Here is a 21,640-nt window from a genome sequence, read left to right as displayed (position 1 = left end):
CTTTTTACTTTATGTGCATTGGTGTTTTGCCGTGGCTGTCTGGTCCTCTGGAGCTGGAATTACAGACAATTGGGAGCTGCCATGTGGGTGCTGGGAGTTGAACCTGGGGCTTCTGGAAGAACAATCAGTGCAAAACAGCTAGAGGAGAATTTGGCTGCTTTACTTACGTAATTAGTAGAAATTTGTGGTTTTATTTCTTTTTAAGACTGTCATGCAAGCCTGGTGGTTGTGGTGCATGCCTTTAATCCAAACACTTGTGTGGGAGGACCAGGTGGATCTCTTGGATTTGAGGCCAGCTTTATCTACAGAGTGAGTTCCAGGACAGCCAGGGCTACACAGAGAAACTCTAACCCTAACTGGAAGCAACAACAGAAAGACTTGTCATGTTATGCTGAGTGCAGAGGTCAGATTGCTGCCCAGAATTGATCCTAAGTACTTAGAAATTACCATATACATACATACTTTCTGATCCAGGTATTTGCTATTCATTACTTATTAACAGTAATGAACCTCATGAAACTAATTACCCTCTTAATAGTTTTTTATTTTATTTTTAATTACGCTGTCTGTGTGTAGATACGTGTACACGAGTGCAAGTGCTGTAGAGGCCAGAGTTATCAGATACCCCTGGAGCTGTGATTACAAGTGGAACTCGAACTTAGGTCCTTTGGAAGAGCAGTACATGTTCTTAACCACTAAGCCACCTCTCCAGCCCATTCTACACTTATCAGAGTAGCCTTGTAAAAAGCTAATTGGTGGGGGCTGGAGAGATGGCTCAGTGGTTAAGAGCACTGACTGCTCTTCCAGAGGACCCGAGTTCAATTCCCAGCACCCACATGGCAGCTCACAACTGTCTGAAGATCCAGTTGCAGGGGATCTGACACCTTCACACCAATGCATATAAAATAAAGTTAAATAAACCATAAAAATATTTAAAAAAAGAAAAGCTAATTGGTTATCTCTGTGTGAACATATGTTCACATGTATACTCGGGTAAGCAGTTGAGTAAGTCTGCAAATAGAAATAAGGAAGAAAGCATTCATTTAGATGTCGATATGGCAGTATAATATAGGGAGAGAAAAAAACATTATGGAAACTTAATGAACTATTATTTTAAAAATGCAATGCTGTATTCAGAACTAATAACAACCATCATTATGTGTCAGGCATTGTTGAATCCATTACCTAAAAGTCTTAAAAATCAGCCTTCACCCGCTTTTTTATTGTTTGAGACTGGGTCTTGTTATTGGGCCTAAGCTGACCTTGAATTAACTAGTGATGGGATTTCAGGTTTGTGCCACTGTTCAGCCCTGTTTGTTTTTTTGGGTGAGAAAAATAAGAATGTGAGGACAGGACGTGAGAGATAGCTCAGAGATTAAGAGCATTTGTTGCTCTTCCAGAGTAATTCCAGCTCCTAGGAGTCTCGGTGATCCCTTCTGGTCTCTCCACAGGTACACTTGTGGACATGTTCATTGATTTATTCATACCCCCCCTCCCAACACAGTGAAAATAAGATAAGTGAAATAATTTAACACACCCTTCATAATTACAATAAAAAGAGTAATAACTCAGGGTCAGTTTTTAAAAACGTATATGACGTAGCTGAAAAATTGCAGCACTGCACTTTATAACTCCACACACATACCCCTTAACTTTCTCCTATCTATCTATCCATTGATTGATTGATTGGCAGAATCTCTGCAGCCCTGGCCTCAAACCCAGAGAAAAGGTCAGTTTCTGGGCTGCTACATAATAGCTACATTTGTATTGCATCAGTGTTTTATGGAGATTAGAAAAGTTTTAATGCTTCTTTTAGAAACTGGCAGAATTATAATTTGTCCAACCATTGTAATGTAATGTAGTGCTATGTGGTTGAGTACTGGAATGAGAAGATATCTAATATACTAAGGAAAAAAATAAGATATAAAAGAATGTAGTAGAGAAAGTTGGGTAAATAAAAAAATCCATTTATATTATAGATGTATTGAAACAATAACAGCAGTTACTGTAGGTTCAGAGGTAGGCAGAGCGTAAGTAGGTTGATGAAGGGCATGAATGATAAGCTTCACTTTGTATCTTTTTGAACAGTACAAACAGTACAAATGTATTTTTTCTCTATATATGTGTATCTATATTTATATTAGTTTTTTGAGATAGGGTTTCTCTGTAACAGCTCTGGCTGTCCTGGAACTCGTTATGTAGACCAGGTTGGCCTCAAATTTATAGAGATCTACCTGCCTCTGCCTCCGGATTGCTGGGATTTAGGAGTGCGCCACCATGCCCAGTAAAATAAAGTTTTTAAAAAGCAGGCATTGAAGAACTTACATACAGCCCTGGTCTGTTGCTTGTAGTTATATTGTCTTGGGCGTATTGCTTATCCTCTGTGTGTCTGAGTGTTCTGTTCTGTGAAATGAGGACAGTCATGTGAGCTCTTGGGAGGGGTTAATTGAGTGAGAGCACATACTGTGCAGAGAGCAGTGGCCTGGCACGTGCTGAGCACTCGGATGTTTGCTTTCATAGCTAGGTCTGACTAATGCGGGTTTGGGTATTAGACCCTTTTCAGATTTACCTGATAGCCTGTTAAACTGCCAGGATCTATCTCTTCATGATAGTCCAAATAGGTATTTATTCAACAGTTATTTTTTTTTTTTTTTTTGATTTTCGAGACAGGGTTTCTCTGTAGTTATTGGTGCCTGTTCTGGAACTAACTCTTACAGACCAGGCTGGCCTCGAACTCACAGAGATCCTCTGCCTCCCAGATTAAAGGCATGTGCCTGCTCTTCCAAAGGTCCTGAGTTCAATTCCCAGCAACCACATGGTGGCTCACAACCATCTGTAATGAGGTCTGGTGCCCTCTTCTGGCCTGCAGGCAGACACACAGACAGAATATTGTATACATAATAAATAAATAAATATTTTTTAAAAAATTATATGGTGGAGATGAGTGCACACATGTGCCGTAGTCTACATGTGGGGATCAGAGACAACCTACAGTAGGTGACTTACACTTCCCATTTTGTGGTCCTGTGGAGAGAATTGAGTCAGACTTAGTGGCAAGCCCCTTTCTTCACATTGAGGTATCTTGAAAACCTTTAGCCATTGATTTTAAAAATTATTTAATGAGTAATTATAAGGATTAATTGTATCCCGATATCTTGAAAAATAAATACTCAAATTAGTATTATTTATACAGGCAACATGACTGAACTGAAAATGATGAGCTGGTCTGTAAACAATGAACTGACCGTAAAATGTAAAAAAAAAAAAACCAAAAACTTTTGTGTGTATCGTTTCTGTGTTTGCAGTTGTTTTTTTCACTAATCTGAGCATAATTTTTACTTAGCATGTAAACAGTCATTATTTTGGCAGTTGATAAGAGGAGAAATGTACATGTCAAGAAAATCAGAGCGTTTAATCTCAGCAGTAAGGGAAGCAGAAGCCAGAGGGTGTCTGGATTTGAGACCAGCCAGAGCTGCAGAGATCTTGCCAATCGATCAATAAATGGATATGTAGGGAGAAAGTTAAGGTGTGTGTGTGGAATTAGAACAGTTTTATGATTGTGGAGAACAAGAAAGGAAATGATTGTGGTGTGGGTTAGTCTGTTTATTTTCTCCAAAACAACTTGTCCACCTAGTACCCTTTGATCTGGAAGATACTGGTTACTTTCCCCCCCAGTAGCATGAAGAGTACATTTTCTAGGTTGAAGAACTATTTGATGTAGATAACCTGCTGGGTATCATAGTTTAACAAGTACATGTGTGTCTCTGTTTACACTTTTGACCATATAATCGGGAGCTACACTTCTACCACTGCCCAGCATCACAAGAACATGAGTTCGAGGCCAGCCTGATCTACAAGAGCTAGCTCCAGAAAAAGAATGAATGAGTGATGCTCCTTTGTCAGAGGCATAAATAATGTTTTCTCCATCAGTCTTTTCAATTTTGATTTACCTTTGTTTTGTTCTAGTATTTTGAATTTTCCTGATGGATACCTGGATCTTCTTTTGCTTTCCTAAGCTCAAGACTTAAGTATCATTATCCTTTCTAATGTATTTCAAAACCTAAGTAAAGGTCTTGTTCACATGACATCTTTTTTTTATCTTTATTTTAACCTTTAATCACAATCTTTATTTCTACTCTTTTCCCCAAACTTTAGTTTTGTATTTTAAGTGCTTGGGGAGCAACAGTGTATATTTTAATACTAATGTGTAATATTTTACATCAGATATTTATATTACACATTAGATTTTGATGCCTTTAAGTTCATAGCCATCAGAATCCAATTTAAGTGTTGGCTAGTTGGAGAACTAAGGAGTCTTAACTCATGCTTTCTTTTGCTATTTCCATTAGAATTGCTTCAGTGTGTTATTGACTTTCTTGGGGAGCCTCTGCTATTATTTATTTTTCTGTCTGACTGTTTATCTCCCCCCACCCCTAGTTTTTCAAAGCAGGGTTTCTCTATGTAGCCCTGACTGTTCTGGAACTCGCTTTGTAGACCAGGCTGGCCTTGAACTCACAGAGATCCGCCTGCGTCTGCCTCCTGAGTGCTGGGATTTAAGGCGTGTGCCACTACCTGTGAGCTTCTGTTACTGAAAAAGATTTCAATTCCCATTGTAATTAAGATTTATGGGACTATTTGTGTAAGTTAATGATGCCTAGTTTTCTTAATTTTTTAGAGAAATGTCATGGTATATCCTGGTTTTTGTGTGTGTGTGTGTTTCTGCAATATGATTTTATTAAAACATACAAAATAATGCAGAGTGAGAAATTGGTGTTATACACTTCAGTGTACTAGGCACTAGCTTAAAGAATTATCAGCTCACTTGGCATGGTTGTGCACAACTGTAATCCTAGGACATGTGAGGCAGACGCAGGAAGATTGCTGCAGGCCTGATCTACATAGTAAGGCCAAGTTTACATGCCTCAAGTATACATCAACTCAAGATACTTTAAGGTAAGTACTTAGTGTATCAGTGGAGTTGTACAGATTCCTGGAGGTTATCCAGCACTAGCCTCCCCTCTGCCCCCACCCCAAAAATATAAGATCGTAATCCAGGTACAATATCAATTGCTTTACATGGAGGAATGTCAGTTTTCTTAATGTGGTCAGTTTCATTATTCAATAACATTATTTGCAAATTAGTATGCCAAGAAACCCTAGTTGATGGAGTTTTAATTACTTTCCTTGTGAGGCTTCTGTTGTGTTGAAGGTAATAATGGTAGCAAGCTTATAAAGTTAATTTCAAGTGGTGTGTTAAAAACTTACTGTTAAAACACTAACAGTGTTTTTCCTGAATGATTACATGTGTACCATGTGGATTCAGGTGCCTTTGGAGACCAGAACCGAACCTCAGATGCCCTGGAACTGGAGGTTTTGCAAGCTACTGCGTGGATGCTAGGAATTGAGCCCAGGTCCTCTGTAAGAACAGCAAGTGCTCTTAACCCACTGAGCTGTTGCTGGCTGGCTACTTTTGATTTAAAACTTGAATTTAGGGGGCTGGAGAGATGGCTCAGCGGTTAAGAGCAAAGGTCCTGAGTTCAATTCCCAGTAACCACATGGTGGCTCACAACCATCTGTAATGAGATCTGGTGCCCTCTTCTGGCCTTCAGGCATACATGCAGAAAGAATATTGTATACATAATAAATAAATAAATATTTAAAAAAATAAAACTTGAACTTATTTTAACCACGTGAGGGGGTTTATAGCTGTTGATGCTAAAGTGGAAATCTATAAACTGAAACGTACTGTTTATAATGGGCATAATACCTTTGAGCTCTCTGTTCAGCATATCCCAACAAATTTTATATTTAATAATCTGAGCCTGGAGTGATGGTGCATGCCTGTAATCCCAGAAGTTGGGCAGCAGAGGCATAAGAACTCAAGTTCAGACCACCCTGGGCTGCAATAATGAGATTCTGTCTAAAAAACTAACAGCAACAACACAAATATCTGTAAATAAATTGCCAGTTGAGATTATTTCATTAAGAATACTACACTGGTCGGGTTGTGGTGGCGCATGCCTTTAATCTCAGCACTCGGGAAGCAGAGGTAGGCAGATCTCTGAGTTTGTGGCCAGCCTGGTCTGCAAAACAAGTTCCAGGACAGCCAGGGCTGTTACACAGAGAAATCCTGTCTTGAAAAACAAAACAAACAAAACCCAAGAATACTACACTGTAGTGTCTGTATGATAAAGTTAGTCTGAATTACCGGCTAAAATTCCAATAGCCCAGGGGTTGTTACTTTTTTTTAATAATTTAATATTATTATTATCTTTTTCAGTGGTGTTTTTTAATAGAGTACTTCTGAGATCAACTTGATGAGCCCTAAATTTCTCAAAGATGTTCAGGTCACTTATTATCCCTAGTGGTATTATCACAGTGAGAATTGTATGTGGAACATATTTGTCAATTTCACTTGTTTTATTTATTTATTTATTTTTGGTTTTTCGAGGCAGGGTTTCTTTCTCTATGGCTTTAGAGCCTGTTCTGGAACTAGCTCTTGTAGACCAGGCTGGCCTTGAACTCAAAAAGATATCCACCTGTTTCTGCCTCCCGAGTGCTGGTATTAAAGGCATGTACCACCACCGCCCATATTTGTCAATTTTTCATCACAACTGATTGTATTTTATGTTTAAGCATCTTACTTTTGATAGATGATGAGAATCGAGTATGTTTATTCTCATTTCAAGTTCAACTAGAATGTAATGTTTCTCTTCTTGACTTCTGTTCTGTTAGAGCAGGTTGTTGCCCTGGATGCACAAAATATCGTAGCTGTTTCATGTGGAGAAGCTCATACATTAGCACTTAATGACAAGGGCCAGGTGTATGCTTGGGGTCTCGACTCTGATGGACAACTTGGCCTCCTAGGATCAGAGGAATGTATCAGAGTACCCAGGTAACAAAGGTGACCACAAAGAGGTCCTTAATCTTTTATAATAAATTTGTTTATCTAAGTCATTTTGCTTATGGTGAGCACTCTGCTTACTGTGAGTATGTAAGTATTGTTGCCTCATTATTTTTCCCCTTGGAATCTTCTTAGAATTTACTAAGTTTGCTCTTGTTATTGATTGGGTTTGAGGTATTTGGTTGGCTGTTTTTTATATAACCGATGTTGTCTTCATAATGGATACAATTTTTGTTTTTAAAGAAAAGAAGTAGAATGCCAGGTATGGTGGCACATGTCTTTAATCCTAGCTCTTGGAGTCAGAAACAGGTGGATCTCTGTGAGTTAGAGGCCAGCCTGTCTTCTACAGAGTAAGTTCCAGGGTAGCCAAGGCTATATGTAGAAAACCTTTCTTGGAAAAAAGAAAAAAAAGAAGTAGCAATTGTTTTCTTCTGGACTGGGATAGGCTGATTTAAGCTGCTGCTTCTATTCTGTCAAGTGTCCTAGCTATTGAAATATTTATTAAATATTGATTGGTTACTGGGTGGTGGTGCATGCCTTTAATCCCACTACTCAGAAGTAGAGGCAGACAGACAGGTCTCTATGAGTTCAAGACCAGCCTGGTCTATATATGATATTCCAAGACAGCCAGGGCTTTATAGGGAGACCCTGTCTCAAAAACAACCAAAAAATACCTATTGATTACATGTTTCTCTGACCTTTTTTATTTTAAGGCTTAATTGATTTTTGTCTGTGTAAGTCAGTGTAGAATTCCATTAGAAATGGACCTCCCTCCTCACCAATACTGGGTCTTAAGTTATGCACCACTATTCCTAGTTCTTGTTTTAAATTAAATCTTGGAGGGGACATTTAGCTTTTATCCTCTATGTTAACTTCTTGGGTTTTTTTGTTGCTGTTTAAGATTTTCTTTTTTTATGTGTATGAGTGTTTTGTCTGCACGTATATATGTCTATGCACCGTGTGAGTGCCCAGAGAGGCAGAAGAAAGCATCAGATCTTGTGGAACTAGAGCAGTGGTTCTCAACCTTCCTACTGCTGCAACCCTATAATACAGTTAGTTGCTCATGCTGTGGTGACCCCCAGTCATAAAATTATTTCTGTTGCTACCTCATAACTGTAATTTTGCTACTGTTAGGAATCATAATGTAAATCAGGATATCTGATATTCACCCCCAGTGAAAGTGGCACTCAACCCGCAAAGGAGTCGAGAACCACTGAACGAGAGCAACAGATGGTTGTGAGCTGACATGTGGGTGCTGGAAAAACCAAATATGCATCTTTTGCAAGGGCAGCAAGTGCTTTTAATCAGTCACCTCTCCAGCCCCCTAGTTGTGCATTTTCTGTAACATCTTTATTATGTAGAAATATACTCCTTTTATACCTATTTCTTCAGCCTCTAGTCTTTTATGATATGCCCTTATTTGTTACTAGTATCAGAGTAGGTGAATTCATTTCTCTTGAATGTTTCAAAGTAATATGAGAGTCAGTATCAGTTCTTTAGATGTTTGCCTCAGCAGAGAAGCCATCATCGGGTCTTTTACTTTCTTTAGTGGACACATTAGTACTGATTCTATCTTACTCCTTCTTGCTGATCTTTGAGTTTTGTGTTTCCTTCATGGTTCAGTTTTTAAGTGTTTTTGTTCAGGAATTGGTCTGTTTCTTCTAGGTCATGGAGTTTGTTGGTAGAGAGTTTGTAATAATCTCTAGCTTTAGTTGCTCATTTTTAACTGGAGAATTTAGTGGGTTGTCATTTAAGGTGGTGGTTTTGTTTGTTTAATTTTACAGCATCTCACTGTGTACCTCTAGCTGGCTTCAAACTCACTCTATAGACCTTTAAAAATGGTGTGTTCAGTTAACTGGTGTTTGCCCAGCACTGTGTTAGGCATTGGGAGTCTCATGAGTATAAGCTGTATTTTACCTTTACAGAATATATTGTTTGGCACAGGAGACAGATATTAAGTAAATATGTAGTAGTGATAACAGTATGAAGACAGAAAAACAGGGCTCTATGAAAATGTAGTATTATGAAGTGTTCTACTTGAACTTGTAAATTAGTAACTGGAATAGGTTTTTTTCTCCAGAGTAATTTAATATGGTGAAAAGGTCAGTGTGCTATGTGGGTGGTACCCATAAGCAGTAAGAGTTAAACTAACTTCAGCATAATTATACACATCCATGTATTTTTGTTTCTAGCTTTTTTGCATTAAATTTGCTATGGTATTTTGTAATGATTTTAAAAGCTGAAGTTACATTGGAACCTGCTGGTTTGAAACACAGCTCTAAGGTTCTGTGGTTAAGAAATATGTGTGTGTGTATATATATATACACACACACACACACAGAGGGCAGAATCAGGTCAGATGGCATTGTCAGAAAAAGGCAAATAAGAAAAATTCCTTCTTTTTCCTTTTCTTGAAAGTATTCGTTCAGAAAATTAGTAGAAGATTGGTCAGGTGAAGGGGAAGCACAGTACATTGTAGTTAGGTAAATTTAGGAGCGTGAAGATAGACTACAAGATAGCAAAAAAAAAAGATACATTTTGATTATAATAAATGTGTATGGACTAAATTTCTTTAGTTAACACAGATGCCACTGCTGTGAGTGCAGATTGAGAAGGGCAGGCTAGGGGGAGGGAATGGGGTCCACAGTTCTGAGTTAGGAGAGCACTAGTTTTAGAATAATTGGTCTTCCAAATAAACTGCCAAGTTTCGCACTGTAAAAATTAAGAAAAGTACTGGATAATGGAAGAAAACGTTTGAATAAGAGCATCCTAAAGGGTGTTTATCTGTAAACATGGTGCACTTGGCTTTTATTCTGTCATTTTGGTTTTTTTTTTTTTGTCCCCACCTCCCCTAGCTGAGGACCAAATCCCAGGACCTCGGTCTTGTTTTACCACTGTGCGAAATTCCCAACCTCCCTATTTTGTCTTTTAAGGTGTTTTCTCAGCCCATCTTTTACTTTTTTTAAAAAATATATATTTAACATTCTGATTACTGATTTTAACTTGAAGTTTTGATAATTAGCCTGACTGAAAAAGATGGCGCACCCTGGAAAGACAAACTTGCGCATAATAAGTGGCCAGTGTATGGCACATGAGTAGCATAGAAGATCCACTTGTTACTCACAGGGAACTAACTGATTCTGCTCTTCTTTTCTAGAAATATTAAAAGTCTTTCGGATATCCAAATAGTACAGGTTGCATGTGGTTACTATCACTCACTTGCACTTTCTAAAGGTAAGCATTTGGCCTTTTCTTTCTAAAAGTTATTGCTTGGTGTTTTGAACAAAAAGACCTAACTTTCTCCTGTTATAGGATTTGTACTGCATTTGGATTGTTTTCTGTATGTGTTTTAAATCAGCTAAGTTTTTACATACACAGAACTGCTAAAATATTTGTTGAGATTGTTGTCTATAAATCAGTTTCAGGATAATCTTTAACAGTGTTAAGGTTTTAATTCATGAACATGATACTCCATGTAATTCTCTTTAAAGTTTTTCTTACTAGTTTTTGGTTCTCACTGTGTAGCTCTTGATATTTTTGAACTCACTATGTAGACTATGTAGGCTGGCTTCCAACTCAGAGATCAGAGTGCTGGGATTAAAAGAGTGTGCCATTACTGCCTGACAACTAGTATTTTCATTTATCTGCAAATATCTTATACATCTTTATTATGTTTTTCACTAGGTATTTGATTTTTTTGTGTGTGCATTATTTTTTGTTTACTATATAGGCCCAAAACTGAGTTATGTCTTAGTTACTAAATTTTTAAAAGCCATTAGTTCATAGCAGAGGAAACTTGCTCTCCCCCATCTCATTAAATTTTATATCTAAGCTTTTTAGGAATTTAAGCACAGAGGAGGATAAGTATCGTATTAATTTTGTTTACATTCTTCTTTCTGGTTTAATTTATTCATATGCCAACTAATGATTGGAAAATGAATAGAGAATCACCTATGGTTTTTGTGTTACCACTTAAAGAGATAAACCTTGAACAGGAGAAGTGACTCTTCCAGAGGCCCTGAGCTCAGTTCCCAGCACCCATATAAGGCAGCTCTGTAACTCTAGCTCCAAATGATCAACACCTTCTTGGGTGTGCACACACACAGTCGAACACATGAATTAAAAAATGCAATGATAAATTCAGCTCGGCATGGTGATACATACCTATAAAGCCCAGCACTTGGGAAGCTGAAGCAAGATTTCTGCAAGTTCCAGGCCAGCTTAGACTATGCCAGAAAATAAGTTCTGGTGCCTCTATAACTGCCTGATGGGGTCTACTGTAAACAAAATACTAGGTTTTAACTCAGTAAACAAGGACAGCCAGAGTTACACAAAAATCGTCTCAGAAAAAAGAAACAAAACAACAACAAAAACTTTGCCATCTGAAGATGGTTTTTATTTTTTGCATTATATAGCTTTAGGTAGTATAGTCATGCAGCAAGCCTTCTGAGCATTTCGTATGAACTATACAGATGAGTATACAGTAAGTGATAGCTGCATTCCTGGACCTCATAGGATCACACAAATTACAACATAATTATATACTGTGAAAGGTCTGTAGAGAAAAAGTTTACAGTTTATAGAACATTTAATGAGGATGAGATTTAATCTGGGGTATCCAAGAATGAAGACTAGAAGTGAGCTGATCAAAAAGTTAGAAGGTGATTAGGGTGGTGAAATCAGCACATGTGTGCAAAGGAGTGTAGGTGTGGCTGGAGCTCCAGACTTCTCCCCTCAAGTCTACCCTTTTTGCTTTTGTTTTCTTGGGCTTTTTTGTTTGTTTGTTTTATTTGTTTTTGAGGCAGAGTCTTGACTCCGGAGCTCAGGCTGTCCTTGAACAAAGGTTAGGGCGGTGGTGGCGCACGCCTTTAATCCCAGCACTGGGGAGGCAGAGGCAGGCGGATCTCTGTGAGTTCGAGACCAGCCTGGTCTACAAGAGCTAGTTCCAGGACAGGCTCCAAAACCACAGAGAAACCCTGTCTCGAAAAACCAAAAAAAAAAAAAAAAAAAGAGAGACCAACTTTTATTTTTTTAGCTAAGTGTACACAGATTTGGATCCAAAGGACAGCCTTGGGAGTTGGTCCTCTGGTGACATACCCTTTCTTTTTCTTTTTTCTTCTTTCTTTCTTTCTTTCTTTCTTTTTTTTTTTTTTCTTTTTGAGACAGGCCGTCACTACTTTGGAGCTTACTAAATGAGTTAGGATAAGCTGACTAGTCAGTGAACCTGAGAGACATTACTGGCTCCTCTTCCCAGTGCTAGAGATTGCAAGAGCACGCTACTATACCTGGCTTCCCCTCCTCCACATGGGTTCTGGGAGCCTATTGAGCTCCTTTCCACTTTCCCAGCTGAGCTGTTTCCCCAGCCTAGAAGCTTAGTTTTAAATGTGTACTATTTTGTAGTATAAACTTTTAAATTTACTCATTATTATGCTTACTAGATTATTGTTAGTTGTTTTAGTAAAAAATATCTGAAGTTGCAAAATAGTCTGACAGATGAATCAAAAGTAACAGGCATGGGCTAGAGAGATGGCTCAGTGGTTAAGAGCACTGACTGCTCTTCCAGAGGACCTGGGTTCAATTCCCAGCCCACATGGCAGCTCACAACTGTCTGTAACTCCACTTCCAGGGAATCTGACACCTTCACACTGATGCACATGAAATAAAGTTAAATAAATTAAGAAAGAGGCAAACAGAGAAAAATGTTAAAAGGAATCAGGAAGAATGCTAAAAAAAATCCTATTATTAGAGAGAAAACTTTATGTGACTTGGTAATACTGGGTAGATTTAGATTTGGTGATGTCTGAGAAGGGTCATGATGTATGCCTCTAATAGAGGGCAGCACTGGGAAGAGAAAAGTATGGGAAGTGGAAATAGGTAGGGTAGGAGACATCACTCATTTTAGGCATATTGAATTAGAAGTGGTTTTGAAACATCCATGTATGGGTGTCAGAAAAGCAGTATGTTACAAGGTGTTTCTTTCTGTTTCAATTTGTATATGTTGATAACTGAAGCCTTGAGATTAGAAGAGTACTTGGGGAGAAGTTAGTAAGAGAGAAAGACGAGGAGTGTTAGTAAGGGACAGTCATTTGTTACAGAGTATCCTTAGTGAACAGCACGCATCTTTAATTTGTATTCCTATTTACCAGTGTTTTTCTCAGACTTAAAAGCATCTTGATAAGGAATGTCTTAGGTAGTGGTATGCTTTCATAGAAAGAAACAAACTTCATTGCTAGTAAGTATGTATTTTCATCTAATGAGAGAATGTCTCAAAAGAGTATTAGTATATTAAATTATGCAAATTATGTGTGTGTAAAATAATTTTACGATTTTTGTCTTACAGCAAGTGAAGTTTTCTGTTGGGGACAGAATAAATATGGCCAACTGGGTCTAGGCATTGACTATAAAAAGCAGACTTCACCACAGCTCATTAAGTCTTTACTTGGAATTCCATTCATGCAAGTTGCAGCAGGAGGAGCCCATAGTTTTGTACTCACCCTTTCTGGGGCTATCTTTGGATGGGGACGTAACAAATTTGGTCAGCTAGGTCTTAATGATGAAAATGGTAGGTTCTCATTATGTTCAAGTATATGTTTTAAAAGATCATTTTCCGAGATGAATGAGTGCTTTTTAAGAGTATTGGAGATACGTATGCCCAGATCTTCCCAGGACTAGAGGTGGAATTGAGGATATTAATTTAAAATTTTAATGTGGTAATGTTTTGTGAAGATCATGGGAAGGCAAAAAATTAGCATATAATAAGTTGGAAAGTTTTTTGAGGCCTGGAGATAGAGCTCAGTGGAAAAGCTCTTGCCTAGTATGCACAAGGCTCCTGGGTTCAACCCCTAGCACCTTTCCTCCACCAAAACAAGGAAAAATTTTTAGATTGTTTGGACTGAGGGTATAACATGGTAGAATGCTGCCTACCACACAGGAGCCTATGGTTTTAATCCTCAACACTGGAAGAAAAGAAGTTTATGCTGTCTAAATCTTCGTTACTGGGGGTCAAGACAGTTTCCAAATACTGCTTTTAATTGGTAGCCAATGTTGTTCCAGTATTGGCCACCATTAATGGAAAGAAGCTATAAAATAAATTAGTGAAGAAGCTGCATATATCGCTTCCTGGTAGAACATGCATGCAATGGCTTGGCCTGATACTGAAAATAAATTTGCTCTAGGAAAGTAATATGATATATTCAATTGATGTGTTTTAAATTAGATTTATGTGATCTGGGGTTATTACATTAACTTTTGATTGAACTTTTTACACTGATGATAGTGTTGAAAATAAACATTTTTAATAAAAAAATGGCAATTTTTAAAGTTACAATATTTTATCTGCCAGTATTTTGAATACTAATGGCACACAAGTCCATAGTTTTTAAAATTCAACATACTTTTAATGACTGAGGTGGCCAAAGTGAGTTTTTACCTAGTAGCGACTGGTAAATGATAAGCAAATAATTTTCTTATAGAATTAGATGATTTTTAATCTGCATAAAAATATGTTCATATTATGCTGTGTATATGTTTTTCCACAAAAAAGCAGAAAGTATGGTAGGCTATTGAGTAGGGTCTCTGAGCTTAGCCATTACAGAATAAATAATGATGCACATGTAGAAAATCTGAAACACTAAACTGGATTGCTCAGCCTTGTGCACATTGGCATAAGGGTGATTTAATGCTCATCTTTGAATTGTTTATCATAGGAGTAGAGTCCTGGAAACCCAATTTTATAGTCTTTTACAAAGTCTTGAAGTGATAGTAAGAATTAGTATTACATCTACTGAGTTTGGAAATCTGTAGAGGAAGCACATTTTAGAAGAATTTTAGTTTAAAAATATCATTAACATCTTTTATTGGAATTTTCAGATAGGTATGTTCCTAATTTACTAAAGTCACTAAGATCTCAGAAAATAGTTTATATTTGTTGCGGAGAAGATCATACTGCTGCATTAACCAAGGTATTGTATTTATAAAACTTTTTATTATTCACAGTAATTTTTTCATAATTGGTGAATGCTTTTGTGATATTTCCATTAAACGAGCAGTTTTTGTGTTTCAGAAACTTTATCTTTAAAAGACCTAAATTATTTTTGAAAGTAACATGTCTTGATGTTTAGGGTTAGGAACTGTGCGTTTTGATACATTGTCACATGCGATTGCAGCAGTGTTTAAATGATGATGTAGCCCAAACTCACCTTAAACTGTAGACACTCCCCTTTCTGGGTGTCCCGAGTGCTAGGGTTACAGGCATTCATTACATGCCTAGCACTTTTTGGAGGGGTGTTTGTCTGTGGTGTTGATAATAGAAATTAAAACTCAAGACCTTGGGTGTACTAGGTCACTTCTCTACCACTGAGCCACATCTCCAGCCCTTTTTAATGTTGAGATAGGAGCTTACTAAATTGCTTAGGCTGACCTTGGGTTTTTAATCATGTTAGCCTCCTGGGTAGCTGGGATTATTAAAAATTATGAATGAAAATGAATTTAGTTCATCAGGCTTACTACAGTGTGTGCTATGTGTCAGTCCCATTTGTACTGTCATTCTGCCTAATTTGCATTAAGCTTCCATTTGGTTTATAAATATTTTATAACAAGTAAAACTTGTTATCTGTAGGATGAGTACTGTGCTAGTAATTACAGCTTGTTTTCAGAACAGTCTTTATCAATCAGTTGCTTTAACATTTATGTTTCATTTTCTGGGGTATTTCTGTGGTGACTAGATGTCAAATGGAAATGAACATATTCAGACGATGGGTGTAGCCCAGTAAAAAGTTATGTAGGAACCTACATGAGATCTTGAACAATACAAAAACACAACAGAATGCAGCTAATCTTTACTGGAAAAATATATTGTGTTTATTCAATTAACATAAAGATTCTGGGAAATTGTTCTTTGGTCAGATTAGAAGTTGATGTTTCAGAAGGGCTAGGGATGCACCTTGTCTGACATCAGGAGGTTCTGGGTTCTATCCCAAGTACCACTTCAACTGAGTGGGGTAGTGCTGGATAGAGGGAGACAGGCAGAAAGTTTAGAAATCAAAAGCTGTCTCTGTGTAGGTATGGCTGTCTTGGCAGGCTGGCCTCAAATTCACAGAGATAAGCCTGCCTCTGCCTCCTGTGTGATAGGATTAAAAGATGTGTGCCACCACTGCCTGACTTCACTAATACTGTCTTGTATAACTGGTAAAAGACATTACCCCTCCCCCCCCCCTTTTTTTTTTATAAAGAGTCTCACTCTGTAGCCCTGGCGGGGCTAAGAACTTACGTAGATCAGTGGGTTCAGATTCACAGAATTTGGTTTGATTGCTGTCACCACATGACAGCTCACAACCATTTGTAATTCAATTTCAGGGGATCAGTTGACCCCATCTGACCTCTGGGGCACTGCACTCACATCCAGGTAAAACACTCAAACATAAAAATGGTATTGAAATTGGATTGGATTGGGAGATAGAGCTCAGGTGCAGAGTATGTACTGGTTTGCGTAAGATCACAAAAGGAGGAAAAGAAACTCAAAATTGCTTTTTTTAGTTTTACTTTTTAGACAAAAATCTTTGTTTGGTTTTGGTTTGTGGTTTTTGAGACAGAGTTTCTCTGTGTGGTCCTGGCTCTCCTGGAACTCACTCTGTAGACCAGAATTCAGAACTCACAGAGATTAACCTGCCTCTGCCTCCGCCTCCTGAGTGCTGGGATTAAAGACATGCACCACCACTGCTGGGCTTAGACAAAATCTTAACATAGCTGAGACTGTCCTCAATTTTGTGATCAGTCTCCGGCTCTTTGGTCTGGCATTACAAGTTCCCTTTGAATTCTAAATGTAGCTGAGAATGATCTTGAACTTCTGATTCTCCTGATTCTCCTGCTTCCACTTTCTGAGCATTAGAATCACAGGTGTGCACCATCATACCCACATTATACAGTGTTAGCATTGGAAACCAAAGCTGTATCCCAGCCCTACTCTGTATTGGATATGGAAAGTTTCTTAAAGCACACCCTTATACTATAATATACAAAAAATCATGCTGTTAGGTGTTGAAAGCAGTATGTAAGATTGCACACACATAAGTACAGTTATGAAGAGAAGTATCAAATTGAAAAACACTGTGGTTGGGACTGGAGAGACAGCTCAGTGGTTAAGAGCACTGACTGCTTTTCCAGAAAACCCTGGTTCAATTCCCAGCACCCACATGGCAGCTCACAACTGTCTGTAACTTCAGTTCCAAGGGACCCAACACATGGCAAAACACCAATTAACATAAAATTAAAAAAAATAAATTTAAAAAAAGAAAAACACTGGTTGTGTTAGGTTGTAATGTATCATATCTCTGTTTTAAATACATAGCCTCAGTGGGGTGCTAGAGGGTCACATCTTTAATCCCAGCACTCAAGTCAGACAGGTCCATCTCTGAGTTTGAGGCTAGCCTGGTCTACAGAGTGAGTTCCAGGACAGCCAGGGCTACACAAAGAAACTGTCTCAAAAAAAAAATATATCACTTATAGCAACTATGCTTAAAATCATATCTATGCATTTGCTTGCATATACTCTGTATGTAGAGCCTTTTGTTTGTTTTTGTTTTGTTTTTGACAGGATTTCTCTATAGAGCTTGAGCTGGCCTTAAACTCGTTATCTTTTTGCCCACTGGCTTCCTAATGGGAGGACATCACATTCAGTTTAGGTCCAGCATCTGTGTTCAAGGAATAACTAGCTTCCTAACTAAAGATAGCAGTATTTTAAAGTTTTTTGAAGTGTTAAAAAATGTGTCCTTTGAATTAAAAAAAAGAATATAATGATATTTAGAAGCAGTGCAATTAAGTATTTCCTGACTCATGTAATGGTAGTTGTTATTTGGTAAGGTGTCACTTATGAAACTCTTGGGCAGTCTTTCAACCTCTTCTCTAGTGCTGAGATTGCAGCTGTGCACCACCATGCCCAGCAGTAATTACTTCTGAAATGAACACTGAAATTGTTTGATAGTAATGTAAACATCACTTATTACTTTAAAAATCTGCGAAAACCTGCCTGGTGGTTCAAGCCTGTGGTCATAGCTCTGAGATGCTGAAGCAGGAGCCTTCCTGAACTAAGATCAAGTTCAGAACCAACCAACCTTGACATCTGTGTGAGATTCTGTTTCAAAATAAAAGGGAAAGGTGGTGAGATAGCTCAGCAGATAAAGGAAACCTGAGTTGACTGGCCAGAACTCAGTAGTAAAGGAGGAAGGAGAGAATCAGCTCCATAGAGTAGCTGATTCCCCACACTAACAGTACATCTTTAAAATGTTCTACATAAAAAGGATCTGAGTGCTTGTCTCACGTGCAGTGAGCTGTAGGGTCAGTCCCTACTGTCACACATTCTTACCCTCTTGAGTCAGCCATCATCTGTTTAATTTCAAGGGCTGGGAAGAAAACATTTAGTCCATGTTAAAGGTCAACTCATGTCTGAACAGTTTTCTTTGATTGAGCTTCCTCATACGTTGTTGTTGTTTTCCAGGAAGGTGGAGTGTTCACCTTTGGAGCCGGAGGGTATGGCCAGTTGGGTCATAACTCTACCAGTCATGAAATAAACCCAAGGAAAGTTTTTGAACTTATGGGAAGCATTGTTACTCAGGTTGCTTGTGGAAGGTAAGCTGTGGTAAAGAAGAGAGAAGTTTGGTCTCTAGACTCATTATTGAACTGTTAAGCTTGATGATACACTCTTGTAATTCTAGCACTTGGGAGGCCACATAGGGAGTCCCTGTTTCAAACAAACAACCTACTCCCCTGTCCCTATTCCAAGAAAAATTTCACATTTTCCCCCCTTTGTTTCAAGGCATGATTTTTCTGTATAGCCTTGACTAACCTGGAACTCACTCTGTAGACCAGGCTGTCCTCAAACTCAGAGATCCACCTGCCTCTGCCTCCCAAGTGCTTGGATTAAAGGTGTGTGCCACTACCACCCAGCAAAATTTACGGTTTTTTGTTGTTGTTTGTTTTTGGTTTTTCGAGATAGCTCAGCTATTAAATGCTAGGCTCACAACCAAAAATTTATGTTTTTTTAAAAGGGTTATGTAATAAATTATCTTAGGATTCTAAATAATAGTTTGAGGCAAAACATTTTTCCTGAATGTCTGATTAGCGACTGAGGAGTTAGTCAAAGTAACAGAACTGTCTTATGGTGGTTCTGTTAGCAGTCATGTCCCATTGTAATGGAATCATTTTTATTTCTATAAACAGCATTAAATGGGATCCAGGACTAGCGGGAGATATCTGTTAATAAAGTACTTGCCTTGCTAGGACAAGGACCTGAGTTCAGTACCCACAATCTATATAAAATGCTGGACATGGGGACATGTGCTTATAGGCCTGACATTGATGAGACAAAAACAGAATTTCTGGGGTTTGCTGACCAGCCATTGTAGCCTAATTGTAGAGCCAGGCTACTGAGAGACCTGTGTCAGAAGAGACGATGCCAGAGATTGTCTTCTAGTGTGCACGTGCGTGTGCACACACAAACAGATTGAGATTGACCCCAAAACCCTGGACATAAATGGTCCTCAGTTCTCTGAATCTTCCTACTAGCTGGGTGTGATTAACGGCATGAGCCATTGTATCTGGCCAATAGTACTTTTAGGTATGCACACAGATGTAAAGTTGACGAAGTCGTTTTGTCTTTTTGCTGCCTGTGACCATAGTGTAATTGAGAAAATACTGCCCAATTCCAATGTGCTTTATCTTTGTTTTTGCTTTTGAGGACAGGGTCTCTCTGTGTAACTCATCTGTCCTGGGACTAGATCTGAAGACCAGGCTGGCTTTGAACTCTGAGAGATCCATCTAGTGTTTTTTATCTTTTGTTCTGTTTTCTTCCAAGAATTTTTAGATTTGGATCTTGACCCTTTTGCTATTTTGTGGCAGTTTTGGGGATTGAACCAGGGCATTATACATACTACACAAGTGTTTTGCCCTTGAACTGCATCCTTAGCCTTTGTTTTTTGAAACAACGTTTCCTTTCCTTTTGTAGCTCAGGTTGGCTTAGAACTCATCATATAGCCCAAGCTTACTTTGAACAGTTTTAATTGCTGTAACTCTGTATCGTGTTTTAAGTCATGAAGTGTGAGCCCACCAGCCTTGTTTTACTGTTCTTGAGCAATCTTGCTGTGTAGCTCTGGCTGGCCTCAAGCAGAAGCCTACAGCACAGTCAGCTTACTTTCTTCATAAGATCATATTAGCTGGACTGGAGAGAGTGCTCGTTGAATAAAAGCACTTGCTCTTATGGAGGACCTGAATTCAGTTCCAAGCCCTCATGGCAGTTCACATCTAATGGAAACTCCAGTTCCTGGAGATCAGATTCCCTCTTCTGTCCTCTCTGCACACTGCGTGCACTTGGTGCATACACATACATGCAAGCAAAACAATCAGACGCATAAAATACAAATAAAATTTTTTTGAAAAATTATATTTACTGTTTCACATCCATTGAGAGTTCTGATGAGTTTTAGTTTTTCTGAAAAAAAAATACATTGCTTGGGTTATTATAGAGATTGCATAGAATTTGCATATAATTTTACTTTGTTTAGGGTAACACTGATAGCTTAATATCAAATATTTCCATCAGTCCTTGAGCATAGGTTAGCTTTCCATTTATTTACATACTTAATTTCTTATGTGTTTGTGGATGTCCACTTGCATGGAGGCCAGAAATGCCTTCCTTGGTCTCTTCACCTTGTTTTTTGTGACAGGCTTTCTCTCTGGACCTAGAGTTTACTGGTTGGCTTGACTGGCTTGATAGTAAGGCCCGTTTTATTTTCCTATCTGCATCCTAGCTCTGAGTTTGTAGGCGTCCAGGCACACACTGCTTGCTCTTTACCTGGCTCCTTTATATGGGAACTGAAATTCTCATGCTTACATAGCAAGCACTTTACCCACTGAGCCAGCGCCCTAGTCCAAGGATAAGCTTCTTTCACTAATTGTCCTAACAGGGTGTTTTAGTTTTGATTTTGTTTTCTAGTGGATAGTTTAAGGTGCTCTACATATATAGTGATGCCATCTGCATATAGGTATGACTTTCTCCAGTTCCATTTTGAATACATTTTATTTCTTATTTTTGCCAAATTGGTATGACTAGGACTTGCTGGACTGTGTGGAATAAAAGTGGTAGAAAGAGGACATCTTGCTTTGTTTATGATCTTAGAGGAAAGTCTTTTTACCATTGAATATGTATTCAATGTTGAGTTTTTCCCATATGACTTCATTATGTTAGTTTGTCTTTTCAGTCTGTCAAGTAATTAAATTCATTAGATACTTACTTTCTATGTCTTTTGGGTTTTGTTTGTCATTTGTTTTTCTTTACTTAATTAGGTGTGTGCAGTGATCAGTTAATATTCTGGGCCACCCGGCCAGGCGGTGGTGGCGCACGCCTTTAATCCCAGCACTCGGGAGGCAGAGGCAGGGGATCTCTGTGAGTTCGAGACCAGCCTGGTCTACAGAGAGAGTTCCAGGACAGGCTCCAAAGCCACAGAGAAACCCTGTCTCGAAAATCCCCCCCCCCCCCAAAAAAATATTCTGGGCCACCCTTGCATTACAGGAATAAATCATACATGATCATAATGAATATCCTTTAGTTTACCTGGGACTTTTTGTTTTGATAAGGTCTCACTATATAGCTCTGGCTGCCCTAAAACCTAAAATCCTGCCTCCTCCTAAGTGTTGACATTCCGCAAGTGCCACCATGTCTAGGCTTCCACTTTTATTTCTGGTTTA

The 21,640-nt window shown here is 38.4% G+C and overlaps 1 protein-coding gene across 5 annotated transcripts in view; it reads left to right on the top strand.

Moving 5' to 3' along the window:
* Herc4 (HECT and RLD domain containing E3 ubiquitin protein ligase 4) overlaps window positions 1-21,640 on the top strand; it is a 75,966-nt gene that overhangs the window by 10,962 nt on the left and 43,364 nt on the right. For 2 of the 5 annotated variants that reach the window (XM_041656498.1, XM_041656497.1), the window contains exons 4-8: window positions 6,736-6,895; window positions 10,062-10,138; window positions 13,245-13,466; window positions 14,774-14,865; window positions 18,396-18,526. In XM_041656498.1, the coding sequence (XP_041512432.1) occupies window positions 6,736-6,895; window positions 10,062-10,138; window positions 13,245-13,466; window positions 14,774-14,865; window positions 18,396-18,526 (682 nt within the window). Of the gene's footprint in view, window positions 1-6,735; window positions 6,896-10,061; window positions 10,139-13,244; window positions 13,467-14,773; window positions 14,866-18,395; window positions 18,527-21,640 lie in introns of those variants that run through there. The other 3 variants (XM_041656499.1, XM_041656500.1, XM_041656501.1) reach the window with 3 other exon arrangements.

Source organism: Microtus oregoni, unplaced genomic scaffold (assembly GCF_018167655.1).
Source record: "Microtus oregoni isolate MIOR12 unplaced genomic scaffold, Mior012 000007F_ref0000211, whole genome shotgun sequence".
In the NCBI taxonomy this organism is placed as follows: domain Eukaryota; kingdom Metazoa; phylum Chordata; class Mammalia; order Rodentia; family Cricetidae; genus Microtus; species Microtus oregoni.
This window is presented reverse-complemented; position numbering and strand designations above follow the sequence as displayed.